We start from the raw sequence: 15,115 nt of genomic DNA, 5'->3' as shown, positions 1-15,115 counted from the left end.
GCCAGTCAACAGCGTCAGGTTGAGCCTGATGTCAAGTTTCGAGACCTCCTTTGAATCTGGAGAGGTGGCAGTCGTTGACTATGTGGGTCATAGTCTGTCTGGAACCGCAGGGGCAGTTCGGGTCGTCTCTGGCTCCCCAGCGATGGAACATAGCGGCACACCGGCCATGGCCTGTTCGATAGCGATTGAGGAGGGCCCGATCATAACGTGCTAGGTCAAAGCCGGGTTGACGCTTGCAGGGGTCTGTGATGAGGTGTTTGTTCTTTACCTCAGCTGACTGCCAACTCTGTTTCCAAGAGTCTGGAACAGAGAAGTTCATTGTAGGCGTAGGGGACCAGATTGGGTGACGAGACGTCAAGCGTTGGACAGGGTGGGCGAAGATCTCCGCGTATATTGGCAGGTCCGGTCGAGCGTAGACGTGGGAAATGAACTTAGATGATGCCGCATCCCGACGAATATCTGGCGGGGCGATGTTGCTGAGAACTGGCAGCCATGGAACCGGGGTGGAACGGATGGTTCCAGAATTTATCCTCATGGAGGAACATAATTTGGAATCGACCAAGTGGACATGGGGGCTACGGAACCATCCTGGGGCACAGTATTCTGCAGTGGAATAGCATAATGCCAGAGATGATGATCGCAGTGTGGAAGCGCTCGCGCCCCATGAGGAGCTGGCCAGTCTTGCAATGATGTGATTCCTCGTGCCCACCTTTGCTGCAGTTTTTATGAGATGTTCGTGAAATGACAGGGTGCGATCGAGAGTAACGCCAAGATAGACTGGCTGGGCTTCATGCCGGATTCTCGTATCGCCAAGCTGCACATTAAGCTCACGCGAGGCCGAGGCATGGTGTAGATGGAAAACAGATGATACCGTTTTTGCAGTGCTAGGGATTAGTCGCCATTTTTTACAGTCATCAGATATCAGAGACATGTCTTTCGTGAGTGTTTCCTCGAGGATGTCGAACTTGGATGCCTGAGTTGCACAGCAGATGTCATCGGCGTAGATGAACTTCCTTGAAGAAGTTTCTGGGAGGTCATTGATGTAAATATTAAATAGCGTAGGAGCCAGAACAGAGCCCTGGGGGAGGCCACTTGAGACAGGTCTCCATCTGCTAGACTTGTCACCCAGATGCACCCGGAATCTTTTGTTTTGGAGAAGAAACGATATAGTGTTGGCCACCCATGGAGGCAGGCATCTTGAGATCTTGACTAGTACTGCTAAGCTCTGGTTTATGGTAGTGGTTGTTTTGTGTGTGTGTGTGTGTGTGTGTGTGTGTGTGTGTGTAGGGGCTGAACATGAGACATTAGAGCCTCAGGCAATGAGAGTCTATTTATTTATTTATTTATTTATTTATTTATTTATTTATTCCCTTTTGTTGCCCTTGTTTTATTGCTGTAGTTATTATTGCTGTTACTGGTGTCTTCATTGTTGGAGAAGACAGAGAGAAATGGAGAGAGGAGGGGAAGACAGAGAGGGGGAGAGAAAGACAGACACCTGCAGACCTGCTTCACTGCCTGGGAAGCAACTCCCCTGCAGGTGGGGAGCCCGGGGCTCGAACCGGGATCCTTAGGCAGGTCCTTGTGCTTTACACCACGTGCGCTTAACCTGCTGTGCTACCGCCCGACTCCCTCCTATAAATTATTCTTTTTTAAATATTTATTTATTTTTGTTGCCCTTGTTGTTTTTTATTGTTGTAATTATTATTTTTTTGCCCTTGTTGTTTTTGTTGATGTCGTTGTTGTTGGACAGGACAGAGAGAAGTGGAGCAAGGAAGGGAAGACAGACACCTGCAGACCTGCTTCACCACCTGTGAAGCGACTCCCCTGCAGGTGGGGAGCCCGGGGGCTCGAACCAGGATCTTTTCGCCGGTCCTTGCGCTTTGTGCTATGCGCACTTAACCCGCTGCGCCTGACTCCTTAAATTATTCTTAAACCAGACCCCTGCTCACTTCTGGCTTCTGGTGGTGGTGGGGATTGAACCTAGGACACCAGAGCCTTGGGCAGGAGATTCTGCTTCCAAAACCACGATGCTATCTTCTCCCTGACCTGGGACTGAGTCTGGATGGTGGCCACAGAGGAAATACTGACTGTGAGAAAACAGTTCCCAGGGGCCAGGCATTGGCAACCCTGGTTAAACACATCAAGCTCAAGGACCCGGGTTCTAGCCCCTGCAGTGGCAGGAAGCTTCCTAAGTGGTGAAGCAGGACAAAAGTGTCTCTCTGTCTCTCACCCTCTCTATCTCTCCCTTCTCTCTCAATTTGTCTTTTTTTTTTCTTGCCTTGGGGTTATTGCTGGGACTCGGTGCCTGCACTACAAATCCACTGCTCCTGGAGGACATTTTTCTCATTTTTGTTACCCTTGTTCTTATTGTTATTGTCATTATTGTAGTTGTTGCTGTTGGATAGGACAGAGAGAAATCGAGAGAGGAGGGGAAGACAGAGAGGGGGAGAGGGGGCTTGAACCAGGATCCTTGAGCCAGCCCTTGGGCTTCGCACCATGTGTGTTTAACCCGCTGCACTACCGCCAAGCCCCTGTCTTTTTTTTTTTTAAGAATTCATTTATTGATGCAGAGATAGGAGAGAGAAAGAACCAGACATCACTCTGGCACATATGCTGCCAGGGATTGAATTTAGGACCTCATGGTTGAGAATCCAGTGATTTATCCAGTGCACCATCTCCCAGACCACTCAATTTCTGTCTTTTTATACAATAAATAAATTAATTAATAAGTAAATAAATAATTAGAAATAAGAGAGTGGTCCGGGAGGTGGTGCAGTGGATAAGGTATTGGACTCTCAAGCATGAGGTCCTGAGTTCAGTCCCTGGCAGCACATGTACTGGAGTGGTGTCTGGTTCTTTCTCTCTCTCCTCCTATCCTTCTCACAAATGTATAAAATATCTTTTAAAAAAGAGAGAAAGAGGGAGCTGGTGGTAGCGCAGTGGGTTAAGCGCAGGTGGCGCAAAGCGCAGGGACCGGCATAAGAATCCCAGTTCGAGCCCCCGGCTCCCCACCTGTAGGGGAGTCGCTTCACAGGCGGTGAAGTAGGTCTGCAGGTGTCTGTCTTTCTCTCCCGCTCTTGGACTTCCCCTCCTCTATCAGTTCTCTCTGTCTTGTCCAGCAACAACGACATCAATAACAACAATAATGGTAACCACAACAACGATAAAACAACAAGGACAACAAAAGGAAATAAGGAGCCTGGCCTCCAGGAGTGGTGGATTCATGGTGCAGGCTCGGAGCCCAGCAATAACCCTGGAGGCAAACGAGAGAGGGGGGTGAGGAGTGGAGAGGGAGAGGGAGAAAGATCTCATCTTGCAGAAGGCCTGGCCTCCCTGGTCATCATCCTGAGCCCCCCCCCCCCACTTAGGACATGTGCTGGCATACCCTAGGGGTCCCCCCACAAGGGCACCTGTGACCCTCTCTACCCCCCATATTTTCTTACTCATCAGGGATGAATCAGAGATGGGTGAACCCCTCTCCCTGGGGCTTCCTGTCGGCTGATGTGACCGCCCCTCTTTTTACCCCTCTCCCCCCACCCACAGACCTTGTTCCAGAGTCCCGAAGAGGGTTGGCAACTATACACCTCGGCTCAGGCCCCCGACGGGAAATGTATCTGCACAGCCGTGATTCCCGCTCAGAGCACCTGTACCCGTGATGGCCGGAGCCGGGAACTTCGGCAGCTGATGGAGAAAGTGAGGACACCCTCCCCTGAGCCACCATGGCTTCCTGGGGTGACGGGGTGGAGGGAGGGGGGATTCTTACAGTCAGAACCGCAAACAGCCGGAACCACAGCTAGCCTGTTCCCCCTCCCATCCTGGGGAGATGGGGTCTTCAGGATCTCTGTCTGGTGATGGTTTGGGGGTAGGGGGAGCCAGGGGGACTCCCAGGGAAGCAGCTCTGTGTATCTGGGGGGAGGTGTCTGGGGATTGGACCTGGTAGAAGGCACATGTCACCATGCACAAGGATCTGGGTTCAAGCCCCCGGTATTCACCTGCAGGGAGGGGGATTTATGAGTTGTGGAATAGGGCTGCAGATGTCTCTTTGTCTTCCTCCCTATCTCCCCATCCTGTCTGAATTTCTCTCTGTCTCTATCAAATATATGAGGGGGGGCAGATCATATCAAATATATGGCACCCATGTTTTGTGTACAGGAACCCAAGTTTGAGCCCCCAGCTCCCCACCTGCAAAAGGGGAACGGAAGCTTCACAAGTGGTGAAGCAGGGCTGCAGGTGTCTGTCTTTCTCTCCCCCTCTCTGTCTTCCCCTGCTCTCTCCATTTCTCTCTGTCCTATCCAACAGCAACAGCAAGAACAAGGGCAACAAAATGGGGGAAAATGGCCTCCAGAAGCAGTGGATTCATAGAGCAGGCACCGAGCCCCAGAGATAATCCTGGAGGCAAAAAAATAAATAAATAAAATAAATTTTAAAAAATAAGAAAAAAAAACACAGGGTCAGCAGAAATGCTTCCTTGGACAACACACTGCTTTTTTTTTTTTTCAATCTGTATTTTAAAGAATTTATTTATTCATGAGAAAGATAGGAGGAGAGAAAGAACCAGACATCCCTCTGGTGCATGTGCTGCCGGGGATCGAACTCAGGACCTCATGCTTGAGAGTCTAGTGTCTTAGCCACTGCGCCACCTCCCGGACCACATGACAATACACTGCTTAGACAGTTGCTTGACCTGAGTTCCATCCTGGCCTCCACGGCTTTGGAGTAAGCCTTGGAGCTGTGGTGTGTGTCTCCTTCTCTCTCATCTTTATCTCTCTCACATTCTCTCTCTCTGCCTCTATCTATAAATAAATAAATAAATAAATAATAGGGGGCGGGAGGGTAGATAACATAATGGTTATGTAGAGAGACTCTCGTGCCTGAGGCTCTAAAGCCCAAGGTTCAGTCCCCCACACCACCATAAGCAAGAGCTGAGCAGTGCTCTGGTTTACAAATAAAATAAGTAAATAAATAAATAATAGGAAAAATTAGCGTGCTGGGAGTAATGGAAACATAGGCATGAAGCCTGACTCCAAAAATTAAAACAGAAATGTTTAAGGATAGAGTTTGGAGAGACAGCTGCCTGAGACTCTGAGATCCCAGGTTCAATCCTCAGCATCACCAGGAGCCAGAACTTAACAGGCCTCTAGTCTTTGCATCTTTCTCCCTGTATACCTCTCATTAAAATAAAATGTTTAAAAGTGAAGGAAGGGGGGTTGGGTGGTAGCGCAGTGGGTTAAGTGCACGTTGTGCAAAGAGGAACAACTGGCTTAAGAATCCTAGTTCGAGCCCTGGCTTCCCACCTGCAGGGGAGTCGCTTCACAGACAGTAAAGCAGGTCTGCAGGTGTCTGTCTTTCTCTCCCCCTCTCTGTCTTCCCCTCCTCTTTCGATTTCTCTCTGTCCTGTCCAACAATGAAGACATCAACAACAATCTTCTTCTTCTAGCGTTTGCCCTTCTTCTGTAGCCAGTCAACAGCGTCAGGTTGAGCCTGATGTCAAGTTTCGAGACCTCCTTTGAATCTGGAGAGGTGGCAGTCGTTGACTATGTGGGTCCTAGTCTGTCTGGAGCCGCAGGGGCAGTTCGGGTCGTCTCTGGCTCCCCAGCGATAGAACATAGCGGCGCACCGGCCATGGCCTGTTCGATAGCGATTGAGGAGGGCCCGATCATAACGTGCTAGGTCAAAGCCGGGTTGACGCTCACAGGGGTCTGTGATGAGGTGTTTGTTCTTTACCTCAGCTGACTGCCAACTCTGTTTCCAAGAGTCTGGAACAGAGAAGTTCATTGTAGGCGTAGGGGACCAGATTGGGTGACGAGACGTCAAGCGTTGGACAGGGTGGGCGAAGATATCCGCGTATATTGGCAGGTCCGGTCGAGCGTAGACGTGGGAAATGAACTTAGATGATGCCGCATCCCGACGAATATCTGGCGGGGCGATGTTGCTAAGAACTGGCAGCCATGGAACCGGGGTGGAACGGATGGTTCCAGAAATGATCCTCATGGAGGATAATTCTTCTTCTAGCGTTTGCCATGGAGGATAATAATAGCTAACAACAATAAAAAACAAGGGCAACAAAAAGGAAAAATAATAGTAAAAAAAAATTTTTTTTAAATGTGAAGCTTATTTAGGAAAAAAAAAAAAAAAAAGGAAGGAAGGAAGGAAATGGGGTTGGAGAGACAGCAGAATTGTTTTTGCAAAAGGCTTTCCTGCCTGAGGCTCTGAGGCCCCAGGTTGAATCGCCGGCGCCACCATCAGCCAGAGCCAAGCAGTGCTGTGGAAAAAAAAAAAGAAAGAGCAAGGGAGAAATGGAAGCACCTTCCAGGTGATCTAGGTGGTGGGATCAGTGTGTGCAAAGGTGCTAGGGTTAAGTCTCTGGTTCGCACAGGAAGCCTGAGCACCAAGGGGGTAAGTGAGCTGGATGCCTGGATGAGGAGGGGGGGAGCAGGGTAGGAGCCAGTTTACTGGGAAGGAACTTGGAGGGAGGGGAGAGCTCAGATCTGGGGTTCGCTGCCTTCACCCCGCCGTTTTTAGGTCCAGAATGTATCTCAGTCCATGGAGGTGCTGGAGCTGAGGACATACCGCGACCTGCAGTACGTGCGCAGCATGGAGACCCCCATGCGCAGCCTGGATGCGCGGCTGAGGGTGGCTGATGGCTCCCTCTCGGCCAAGAGCTTCCAGGTGGGTTCGCTAGGCAGCAGGGGGCAGGCAGCACCCAGGGAGCCCCAAGAAGGGTGGGGCAGGGCTGTGGGGTCTCTCCTCTCTCAGCACCATGGACAGCACCCAGAGAGCCCATGGAGGGTGGGGCAGGGCTGTGGGGGGGTCTCTCCTCTCTCAGCTCCATGGACAGCACCCAGGGAGCCCCATGGAGGGTGGGCAGGGCTGTGGGGTCTCTCCTCTCAGCACCAGGCACAGCACCCAGGGAGCCCCATGGAGGGTGGGCAGGGCTGTGGGGTCTCTCCTCTCTCAGCACCAGGCACAGCACCCAGGGAGCCCCATGGAGGGTGGGCAGGGCTGTGGGGTTTCTCTTCTCTCAGCACCCTGCACAGCACCCAGGGAGCCCATGGAGGGTGGGCAGGGCTGTGGGGTCTCTCCTCTCTCAGCACCAGGCACAGCACCCAGGGAGCCCCATGGAGGGTGGGCAGGGCTGTGGGGTCTCTCCTCTCTCAGCACCAGGCACAGCACCCAGGGAGCCCATGGAGGGTGGCAGGGCTGTGGGGTCTCTCCTCTCTCAGCACCATGGACAGCACCCAGGGAGCCCCATGGAGGGTGGGCAGGGCTGTGGGGTTTCTCTTCTCTCAGCACCATGGACAGCACCCAGGGAGCCCCATGGAGGGTGGGCAGGGCTGTGGGGTCTCTCGTCTCTCAGCACCATGGACAGCACCCAGGGAGCCCCATGGAGGGTGGGCAGGGCTGTGGGGTCTCTCCTCTCTCAGCACCGTGGACAGCACCCAGGGAGCCCCATGGAGGATGGGGCAGGGCTGCGGGTTCAAGGCCCTGCCCCAGCCGGTCTGTCCTGTGTTCGGGCAGGAGCTGAAGGACAGGCTGATGGAGCTGTCCCCGCTGAGCTCGGTCCTGGAGCAATACAAGGCGGACACACGCACCGTGCTGCGTCTGCGGGAGGAGGTGCGGAACCTCTCCAGCAGCCTGGCGGCCATCCAGGAGGAGATGGGAGCCTACGGCTATGAGGACCTGCAGCAGCGGGTGGCAGCCCTGGAATCCCGGCTCCACGCCTGTGCCCAGAAGCTGGGTACGCACGCGCGTGCACACACACACACCCTCCCCTGCTCCTTTTACCCTGCAACCCCCGGGGCATTAACCCCTGACCTCAGCCCCCCCTTGGGGTCCCCTCTACCCCATCCCCCCGCCTCACTGTGTGTCCCCCACACTCAGGCTGCGGGAAGCTGACTGGGGTCAGTAACCCCATCACCATCCGGGCCATGGGGTCCCGTTTCGGTTCCTGGATGAGCGATGCCATGGCCCCCAGCACGGATAGCCGGGTGAGTTACAGTACCCTCTCCCCTGTAGGGGTCAGGATCTGGGGGGGGGGTGGGGTGGCTGCCTGTGGGTGCCGTGAGACCCTCTCCTCCCCCCACCACCACCATGCATCCAGGGTTCCTGGGTGATGCTGGGAACTGGGGGACCCTGGCTACCCTCCCTCCATGATGAACCACAGAAGGAATCAGAATGTTCCAGACGTGGGCCACAGCGGTTCTGCCAAAGAAAGACCTTTGTGCCTGAGGCTCTGAGATCCCAGGTTCAAGTCCCAGGACTAATTCAAGAAAGAGCTGAGCAGGGTTCTGGGGGTGGGGTGGAGAAGGAGAAAGGGGAGGGACTGAGCGGTGGCACACCCGGTTGAGCACACAGGCGTCTGTGTGCGAGAACTCTGCTTGAAGCCCCCCAGCCCCCCCCTGCAGGGGCGAAGCTTCATGAGTTGTGGAGCAGGGCTGCAGGTCTCTCTCTGTCCCTCCTTTTCTTTCTCATTTTCTGTCTCTATCCAAAACAAATAAAGTAAACTTAGATGTTAGGAGAATAAAAAAGAGAGAGAGAATATGTCAACAACCATACTGTAAACCACTAACCCCAATACAATTTTTAAAATATTAATAAAAATAAAATATATTAAAGCCAAAAAGAGAGAGAGAGAGAGAGAGAGAGAGAAAGGAGGAATGGAAGAAGGACATAAAAGAACAGTAAGTCAATAAAAAAATAATAATAAGGAAAGAGGAAATGAGAAAGAAATAGGAAGGATGAAAGAAAGGAAGAAAGGAAGAAAGAAAGAAAGGAAAGGAAAATAAAGGAAACAGAAAAAGAAAGGAAAGAAGGGGGGTCAGGTGGAAGTGCAGCGGGTTAAGCGCAGGTGACGCAAAGCACAAGGACCGGCATAAGGATCCCGGTTCGAGCCCCCGGCTCCCCACCTGCAGGGGAGTCGCTTCCCAGGCGGTGAAGCAGGTCTGCAGGTGTCTGTCTTTCTCTCCCTCTCTCTGTCTTCCCCTCCTCTCTCCATGTCTCTCTGTCCTATCCAACATTGATGCCATCAATAACAATAATAATAACTACAACCATAAAACAAGGGCAAAAAAAAGGGAATACATAAATAAATATTTAAAAAATAATAATAATCTTGGAAGGAATGAAGGAAGGAGGAAAGGTGGGAGGGAGGGGTGAGCTGGCAACCCCTTAGCCCTGAGCTCCCCCACATAGGTACAGGTCTCCCTCCTCAGTGTCCCCCCCTCCCACCTGACTCTGCTCGAGTCCTGACCACTCGCCGTGTCCCATGTCCCCCATCCTCCTCTCCTGTGTCTCCTGTGTCCCCTTGTCTCCCTCATCTTCCCCTGTCCCGTGTCCTCATACCCATGTCTCCCCATCCCCCCCATCCCCTGTACCCTCATGCCCGTCTCCTTGTGTCCCCCGTGTCCTTCTGTCTCTTGTCCCCCGTATCCTCATACCCCCATCTCCCTGTCTCCTCCTACCTCCCGTTTCCTTGTCCCCCCTACCTCCCCGTCCCGTCCCCTATGTCCTCCTGTCTCTCCCATCTCCCCATCCCCTGTGTCCTCATGCCTGTCTCCCCCGTCTCCCATCCCTGTGTCCTCCCATCCCGTGTCTTCATTTCCATCTCCCCGTCCCCCATGTCCTCCCATCTCCCCGTCCCCCGTGTCCTCGTCCCCTATGTCCTCCTCCCTTCCCCTATCTCCCATCCCGTCCCGTGTCCTCCCATCTCCCCCCACCCCCATCTTCATGCCTGTCTCCCCGTCCCCATACCGTGTCCTCATGACCCCGTCCCCCATGTCCTCCTGTCTCCCCCATCCCCCGTCTCCCCATGCCCCCATCTCCCTGCCTCCCATGTCCTCCTGTCTCCCCAATCCCCCATTTCCCATGCCCCCATCTCCCTGTCTCCCCCATCCCCCATGTCCTCCTGTCTCCCCCCCGTCCCCCGTCTCCCCATGCCTCCATCTCCCTGTCTCCCCCTGACCCCCATGTCGTCCTGTCTCCCCCCATGCCTCCATCTTCCTGTCTCCCCCATCCCCCATGTCCTCCCGTCTCCCCCAACCCCCATCTCTCCGTCCCCCATGTCCTCCTGTCTCTCCATCCCCCCATGCCTCCATCTCCCCGTCCCCCATGTCCTCCTGTCTCTCCATCCCCCCATGCCTCCATCTCCCCGTCCCCCATGTCCTCCTGTCTCTCCATCCCCCCATGCCTCCATCTCCCCGTCCCCCATGTCCTCCTGTCTCCCCCCGTCCCCCATGTCCTCCTGTCTCCCCCCGTCCCCCATGCCTCCATCTCCCCATCCCCCATGTCCTCCTGTCTCCCCGTCCCCCATGCCTCCATCTCCCCATCCCCCATGTCCTCCTGTCTCCCCGTCCCCCATGCCTCCATCTCCCCGTCCCCCATGTCCTCCTGTCTCCCCCCGTCCCCCCATGCCTCCATCTCCCCGTCCCCCCATGCCTCCATCTCCCCGTCCCCCATGTCCTCCTGTCTCCCCCCGTCCCCCCATCTCCCCGTCCCCCATGTCCTCCGTCTCCCCCCGTCCCCCGATCCCCCCGTCCCCCGACGCCCCCGCCCCCGGCCCGCTTCGCCCGCAGGTGTGGTACATGGACGGCTACTACAAGGGCCGCCGCGTGCTGGAGTTCCGCTCGCTGGGCGACTTCGTCAAGGGCCAGCACTTCGTGCAGCACCTGCTCCCGCAGCCCTGGGCGGGCACGGGCCACGTGGTGTACAACGGCTCCCTGTACTACAACAAGCACCAGAGCAACGTGGTGGTCAAGTACCACCTGGGCTCGCGGGCCGTCCTGCTGCAGCGCAGCCTGCCGGGCGCCGGCTACAACAACACCTTCCCTTACTCCTGGGGGGGCTTCTCGGACCTGGACCTCATGGCGGACGAGCGGGGGCTGTGGGCCGTCTACACCACCGAGCAGAACGCGGGCAACATCGTGCTGAGCCGCCTGGACCCTCGCACCCTGGCCGTGCTGCGCTCCTGGGACACCGGCTTCCCCAAGCGCAGCGCGGGCGAGGCCTTCGTCATCTGCGGGACCCTGTATGTCACCAGCTCGCACCTGGCGGGCGCCAAGGTCTACTTCGCCTTCTCCACCGACACGGGCGGCTACGAGTACACCGACGTGCCCTTCCACAACCAGTACGCGCACATCTCCATGCTGGACTACAACCCGCGCCAGCGCGCGCTCTACACCTGGAACAACGGTCACCAGGTGCTGTACAACGTGACCCTCTTCCACCTCGTCAGCCCCGCCGGCGCCGCCTAGGAGGGGGTGGGGGGGGAGACCCCGTGGGAGGGGTCAGGACCCAGTGGGCGGGGGGAGGGGGGACCCCCAAGGGAGAGGAAACCCAGACCCCAATGGGGGACTTCAGTGGGGAGGGGGGTGTCCAGGCGGGGGACCTCCATGGGGGGATCCCCAAGGGGGAGGGGAGGCAGGCCCCAGTGGGAGACGCCAAGGGGATGGGCTGTCAGGTCCTAGTGGGCAGGGGGACCCCAAGGGGGAGGTAACCCAGACCCCAGTGGGGGAGCCTCAATGGGGGGCCCAGACCTCAGTGAGGAGACCCCAAGGGGATGGGGTGTCAGGCCCTAGTGGGCACGGGGACCCCAAGGGGGAGGTAACCCAGACCCCAATGGGGGAGCCTCAATGGGGGGCCCAGACCTCAGTGAGGAGACCCCAAGGGGGAGGGGAGGCAGGCCCCAGTGGGAGACCCCAAGGGGGAGGTAACCCAGACCCCAATGGGGGACCCTCAATGGGGGGCCCAGACCTCAGTGAGGAGACCCCAAGGGGATGGGGTGTCAGGCCCTAGTGGGCAGGGGGACCCCAAGGGGGAGGTAACCCAGACCCCAATGGGGGCCCCTCAATGGGGGGCCCAGACTGCAGTGGGGGGATCCCCAAGCGGGATGGGGGGGTCAGAAGCCAGTGGGTGAGGGGATCTCAAGGGGGAGGAAATCTAGACCCCCAATGGGGTACAGGCAGGCCCCAGTGAGGAGACCCCAAGGGGATGGGGTGTCAGGCCCTAGTGGGTGGGGGGGACCCCAACGGGGAGAAAACCCAGACCCCTTGGGGACTTCAGTGGGGTGTGTCCAGATGGGGGACCTCAGTGGGAGGACCCCAAGGTGGAGGGGAGGCAGGCTCCAGTGGGGGGATCCCCAATGGGAGGGGCAGGCCCCAGTAGGGGACCCCAAGGGGATGGGGTGTCCAGCCCCAGTGGGCAGGTGGGCCCCACGAGGGAAGAAACCCAGACCCAATGGGGGACTTCAGTGGGGAGGGGGGTGTCCAGGCTGGGGACGTCCATGGGGGACCCAGACCCCAGTGGGGGGGATCCCCAAGGGGGAGGGGAGGCAGGCCCAGTGAGGGGGATCTTTAATGGGGGGCCCAGATCCCAATGGGGAACCTCAGTGGAGGGTGTCCAGGTGGGAGACCTCCATGGGGGGAACCCAGACCCCAGTGGGGGACCCCATGGGATGCGAGTTTGAGACCCCAATGGGGGACCTCAATGGCGGGCCCCCAATGTGAGGAGTACTCAGTGTGAGGTGTGGGGACCCCAATATAGGGAAGGGACCCAGATGACAGGAGGAGAAGCAGGGTGAGGGGGGAGCTGATTGGGTGAGGGGGCCCCAATGAGGAGGACAGGGGCGGGGGTTCAGCAGTGGGGGGAGCCCCAACACAGTGGGAGGAGGAGCTATGGAGCACTCTCTCCGCCCTCATCTCCCCCTGGGTACCCCCCCCCTGCACACAGTAGGGAGATGAGCCTCCCCCCCACACACAGACACCCCATCTTTCTATCTCCCCATCTCCCTCCCCTCCCGTCTGTCTTCCTTTCACTCCTCGCCTGGAACGTGAGGGTCCCCCTCTTCCGCCATCAGCACCTGGGAGACCCTGAGGCAGTGTTGCCCGGGTCTGGGTCGTGGCCCCCCCACCCCCAGACATGCATGGAGGTGGGGCTTTTCAGCCTAGCCCCAGCCCCTTGGGATGTCTCTCCGTCTGTGTATCTCTCCGTCTCTGGTCTCTCCCCCCAACCCCTCCCTCTGCAGTCACGCTCACACGTCAACAGAATGTTGGGGGGGACCCCCCCTAGATCCCTCCAGGTTATTTTGTCTCTGGGGTGCCTTTTCTCTCTCTCTCTGCCTCTCATCACTCCTTTTTCTTCATTCTTCTGTTCTCATCTCCTTTCTCTTTTTCTGTCCCTCTCTTTTATTTTCTCCCTTTTCTCTTCATTCTCTCTGCTTTCTCCTTGTCCTCTCATCTTTTTTTGTTGCTGTTCTTTCTCTCACCTCTTTTCTCCTTTTTCTTCATCATCTCCTGTTTCTCCTCCCTTTCTCTCCTGGCTCTCATTCCTGACTGTCCTCTCAAACTCCCAAGTTCTCCTGCCCCTCTTCCTTCTGTCTCGTGGCCTTTCTATAAATGCCTCTATCTCTCTGGATTGCCCCCACCCACCTGTCTCTCTCCTCCCCCTCACCTCTTCCCACGCCTCCGTCTTTGCTCCCCTAAGGCCCCCTGGGTCCCCCTCACTCTGCATCCCCCCACAACCCCTACTCCTGCCAGGAGCCGAGTGCATGGATCTTTTTCTATTGATAATATGTTTTCAGTTTTGTTTTCTCTCCGGGTTTACTGGCCTCAATAAATGGGACCTTTGACATTTGATGCCTCTCTGTCCTCTGTGTGTTGGGAGGGGGACAGAGAGGAAGGGGGGGGTGTTAGGGGATGGGACCCCCTCCCAAGTCCAGCTGCCTCCCCCCCCCCCCGCCCCCATTCCAGGTCAGGAGATTCAATCTCAACCTCCCTCCTGGAGTGGTTCTTAGGGAACCAAAGTCTTTCCAAAGCCAAGCCTGCCGGTGAGAGAGCTCGCTCTCCAGATTGGTGGCCGCCTTGCCAGCCCTGCGGCCTATGAGCCCGGACTCTGCACTGCAGAATCACAGCATTGAGGGAAGCTCTCATGCTGTATTGGGGTGGCCTGTCTCTCTCTCTCTCCCCTCTAAAACTTTCAAAAATAAATGGCCCAGGAGCAGTGAACATGGATGTCTGAGGCTCTGATTTACACACTTAGACAGACAGAGACACACACACACACACACACACACACACCAGAAATGGACAGAAATTGAGAGGGAAGGAGACAGACACATGCAGCCCTGTTCTGTTGTTTTGTGAAGCTGTTCCCCTGAAGGGACTGGGGACTTGAACCTGGGTCTTCATGCCCAGTATTCAGCTGGGTCTACCACTACCCTCTGGGGTCCCCCCCCCACTCCCCCTGTGCCTAATTTTGCCCCCAGAACCCTGCTCAGCTCTGACTTCTGCTGGGGCTGGGAATGGAGTCTTGGACCCCGGAGCTGTGGGAAGGCCGGAAGTCTTTTTGTAGCACCTTGGGGTCACCAGCTTTGGAACCCACTGCTCTAGCCACTAGGCCACCTCCTTGACTACCCCGTTCCTCTTGACTTAGAAATAAATAAATAGGGGCTGGGTGGTGGCGCACCTGGTTGAGTGCACCATGTTACAATGCACTAGGACCTGGGTTCGAACCCCCAGTCCCCAACTTGCAGGAGGAAAGCTTTGCAAGTGGTGAAGCAGGGCTGCAGGTGTTTCTCTCCCATCACTCCCTTCCCTCTCAAGTTCTGGCTGTCTCTATCCAATAAATAAATAAAGATAATTAAAAAAATATAAAGCAATGCATGACTAAAATAATAAAGGGAGTTGGGCGGTAGCGCAGCGGATTAAGTGCACGTGACGTGAAGCACAAGGTCCGGCATAAGATGCCAGTTCGAGCTCCCGGCTCCCCACCTGCAGGGGAGTCGCTTCACAGGCGGTGAAGCAGGTCTGCAGGTGTCTTATCTTTCTCTCCCCCTCTCTGTCTTCCCCTCCTCTCTCCATTTCTCTCTGGCCTATCCAACAAGGACATCAACAACAACAATAATAATAACTATGACAACAAGAGCAACAAAAGGGAAAAAGTAAATAATAATAATAATAGTGGTCTGTGAGGTGGTGCAGTGGATAAAGCACTGGATTCTCAGCCATGAGGTCCTGAGTTCAAGCCCCTGAAGCACATGGACCAGAGTGGCTCTTTCTCTCTGCCTGTCTTTCTCATAAACGAATCAACTCTTTAAAAGTAATAATAGAGAAGGGAGTTGGGC

General features: G+C 55.8%; 2 protein-coding genes across 3 annotated transcripts in view; one reads left to right on the top strand and one right to left on the bottom strand.

The window, feature by feature from the left end:
- Positions 1 to 11,259, top strand: part of OLFM2 (olfactomedin 2) — a 78,760-nt gene extending 67,501 nt beyond the window's left edge. For both annotated transcript variants that reach the window (XM_060181668.1, XM_060181667.1), the window contains 5 exons: positions 3,544 to 3,693; positions 6,523 to 6,669; positions 7,519 to 7,738; positions 7,882 to 7,988; positions 10,572 to 11,259. In XM_060181668.1, the coding sequence (XP_060037651.1) occupies positions 3,544 to 3,693; positions 6,523 to 6,669; positions 7,519 to 7,738; positions 7,882 to 7,988; positions 10,572 to 11,249 (1,302 nt within the window). In that variant the 3' untranslated portion in view covers positions 11,250 to 11,259. The remainder of the gene's footprint in view (positions 1 to 3,543; positions 3,694 to 6,522; positions 6,670 to 7,518; positions 7,739 to 7,881; positions 7,989 to 10,571) is intronic.
- LOC132535528 (zinc finger protein 678-like) overlaps positions 1 to 15,115 on the bottom strand; it is a 307,284-nt gene that overhangs the window by 17,391 nt on the left and 274,778 nt on the right. The window lies entirely within an intron of this gene.

Source organism: Erinaceus europaeus, chromosome 23 (genome assembly GCF_950295315.1).
Source record: "Erinaceus europaeus chromosome 23, mEriEur2.1, whole genome shotgun sequence".
Classification (NCBI taxonomy): domain Eukaryota; kingdom Metazoa; phylum Chordata; class Mammalia; order Eulipotyphla; family Erinaceidae; genus Erinaceus; species Erinaceus europaeus.
This window is presented reverse-complemented; position numbering and strand designations above follow the sequence as displayed.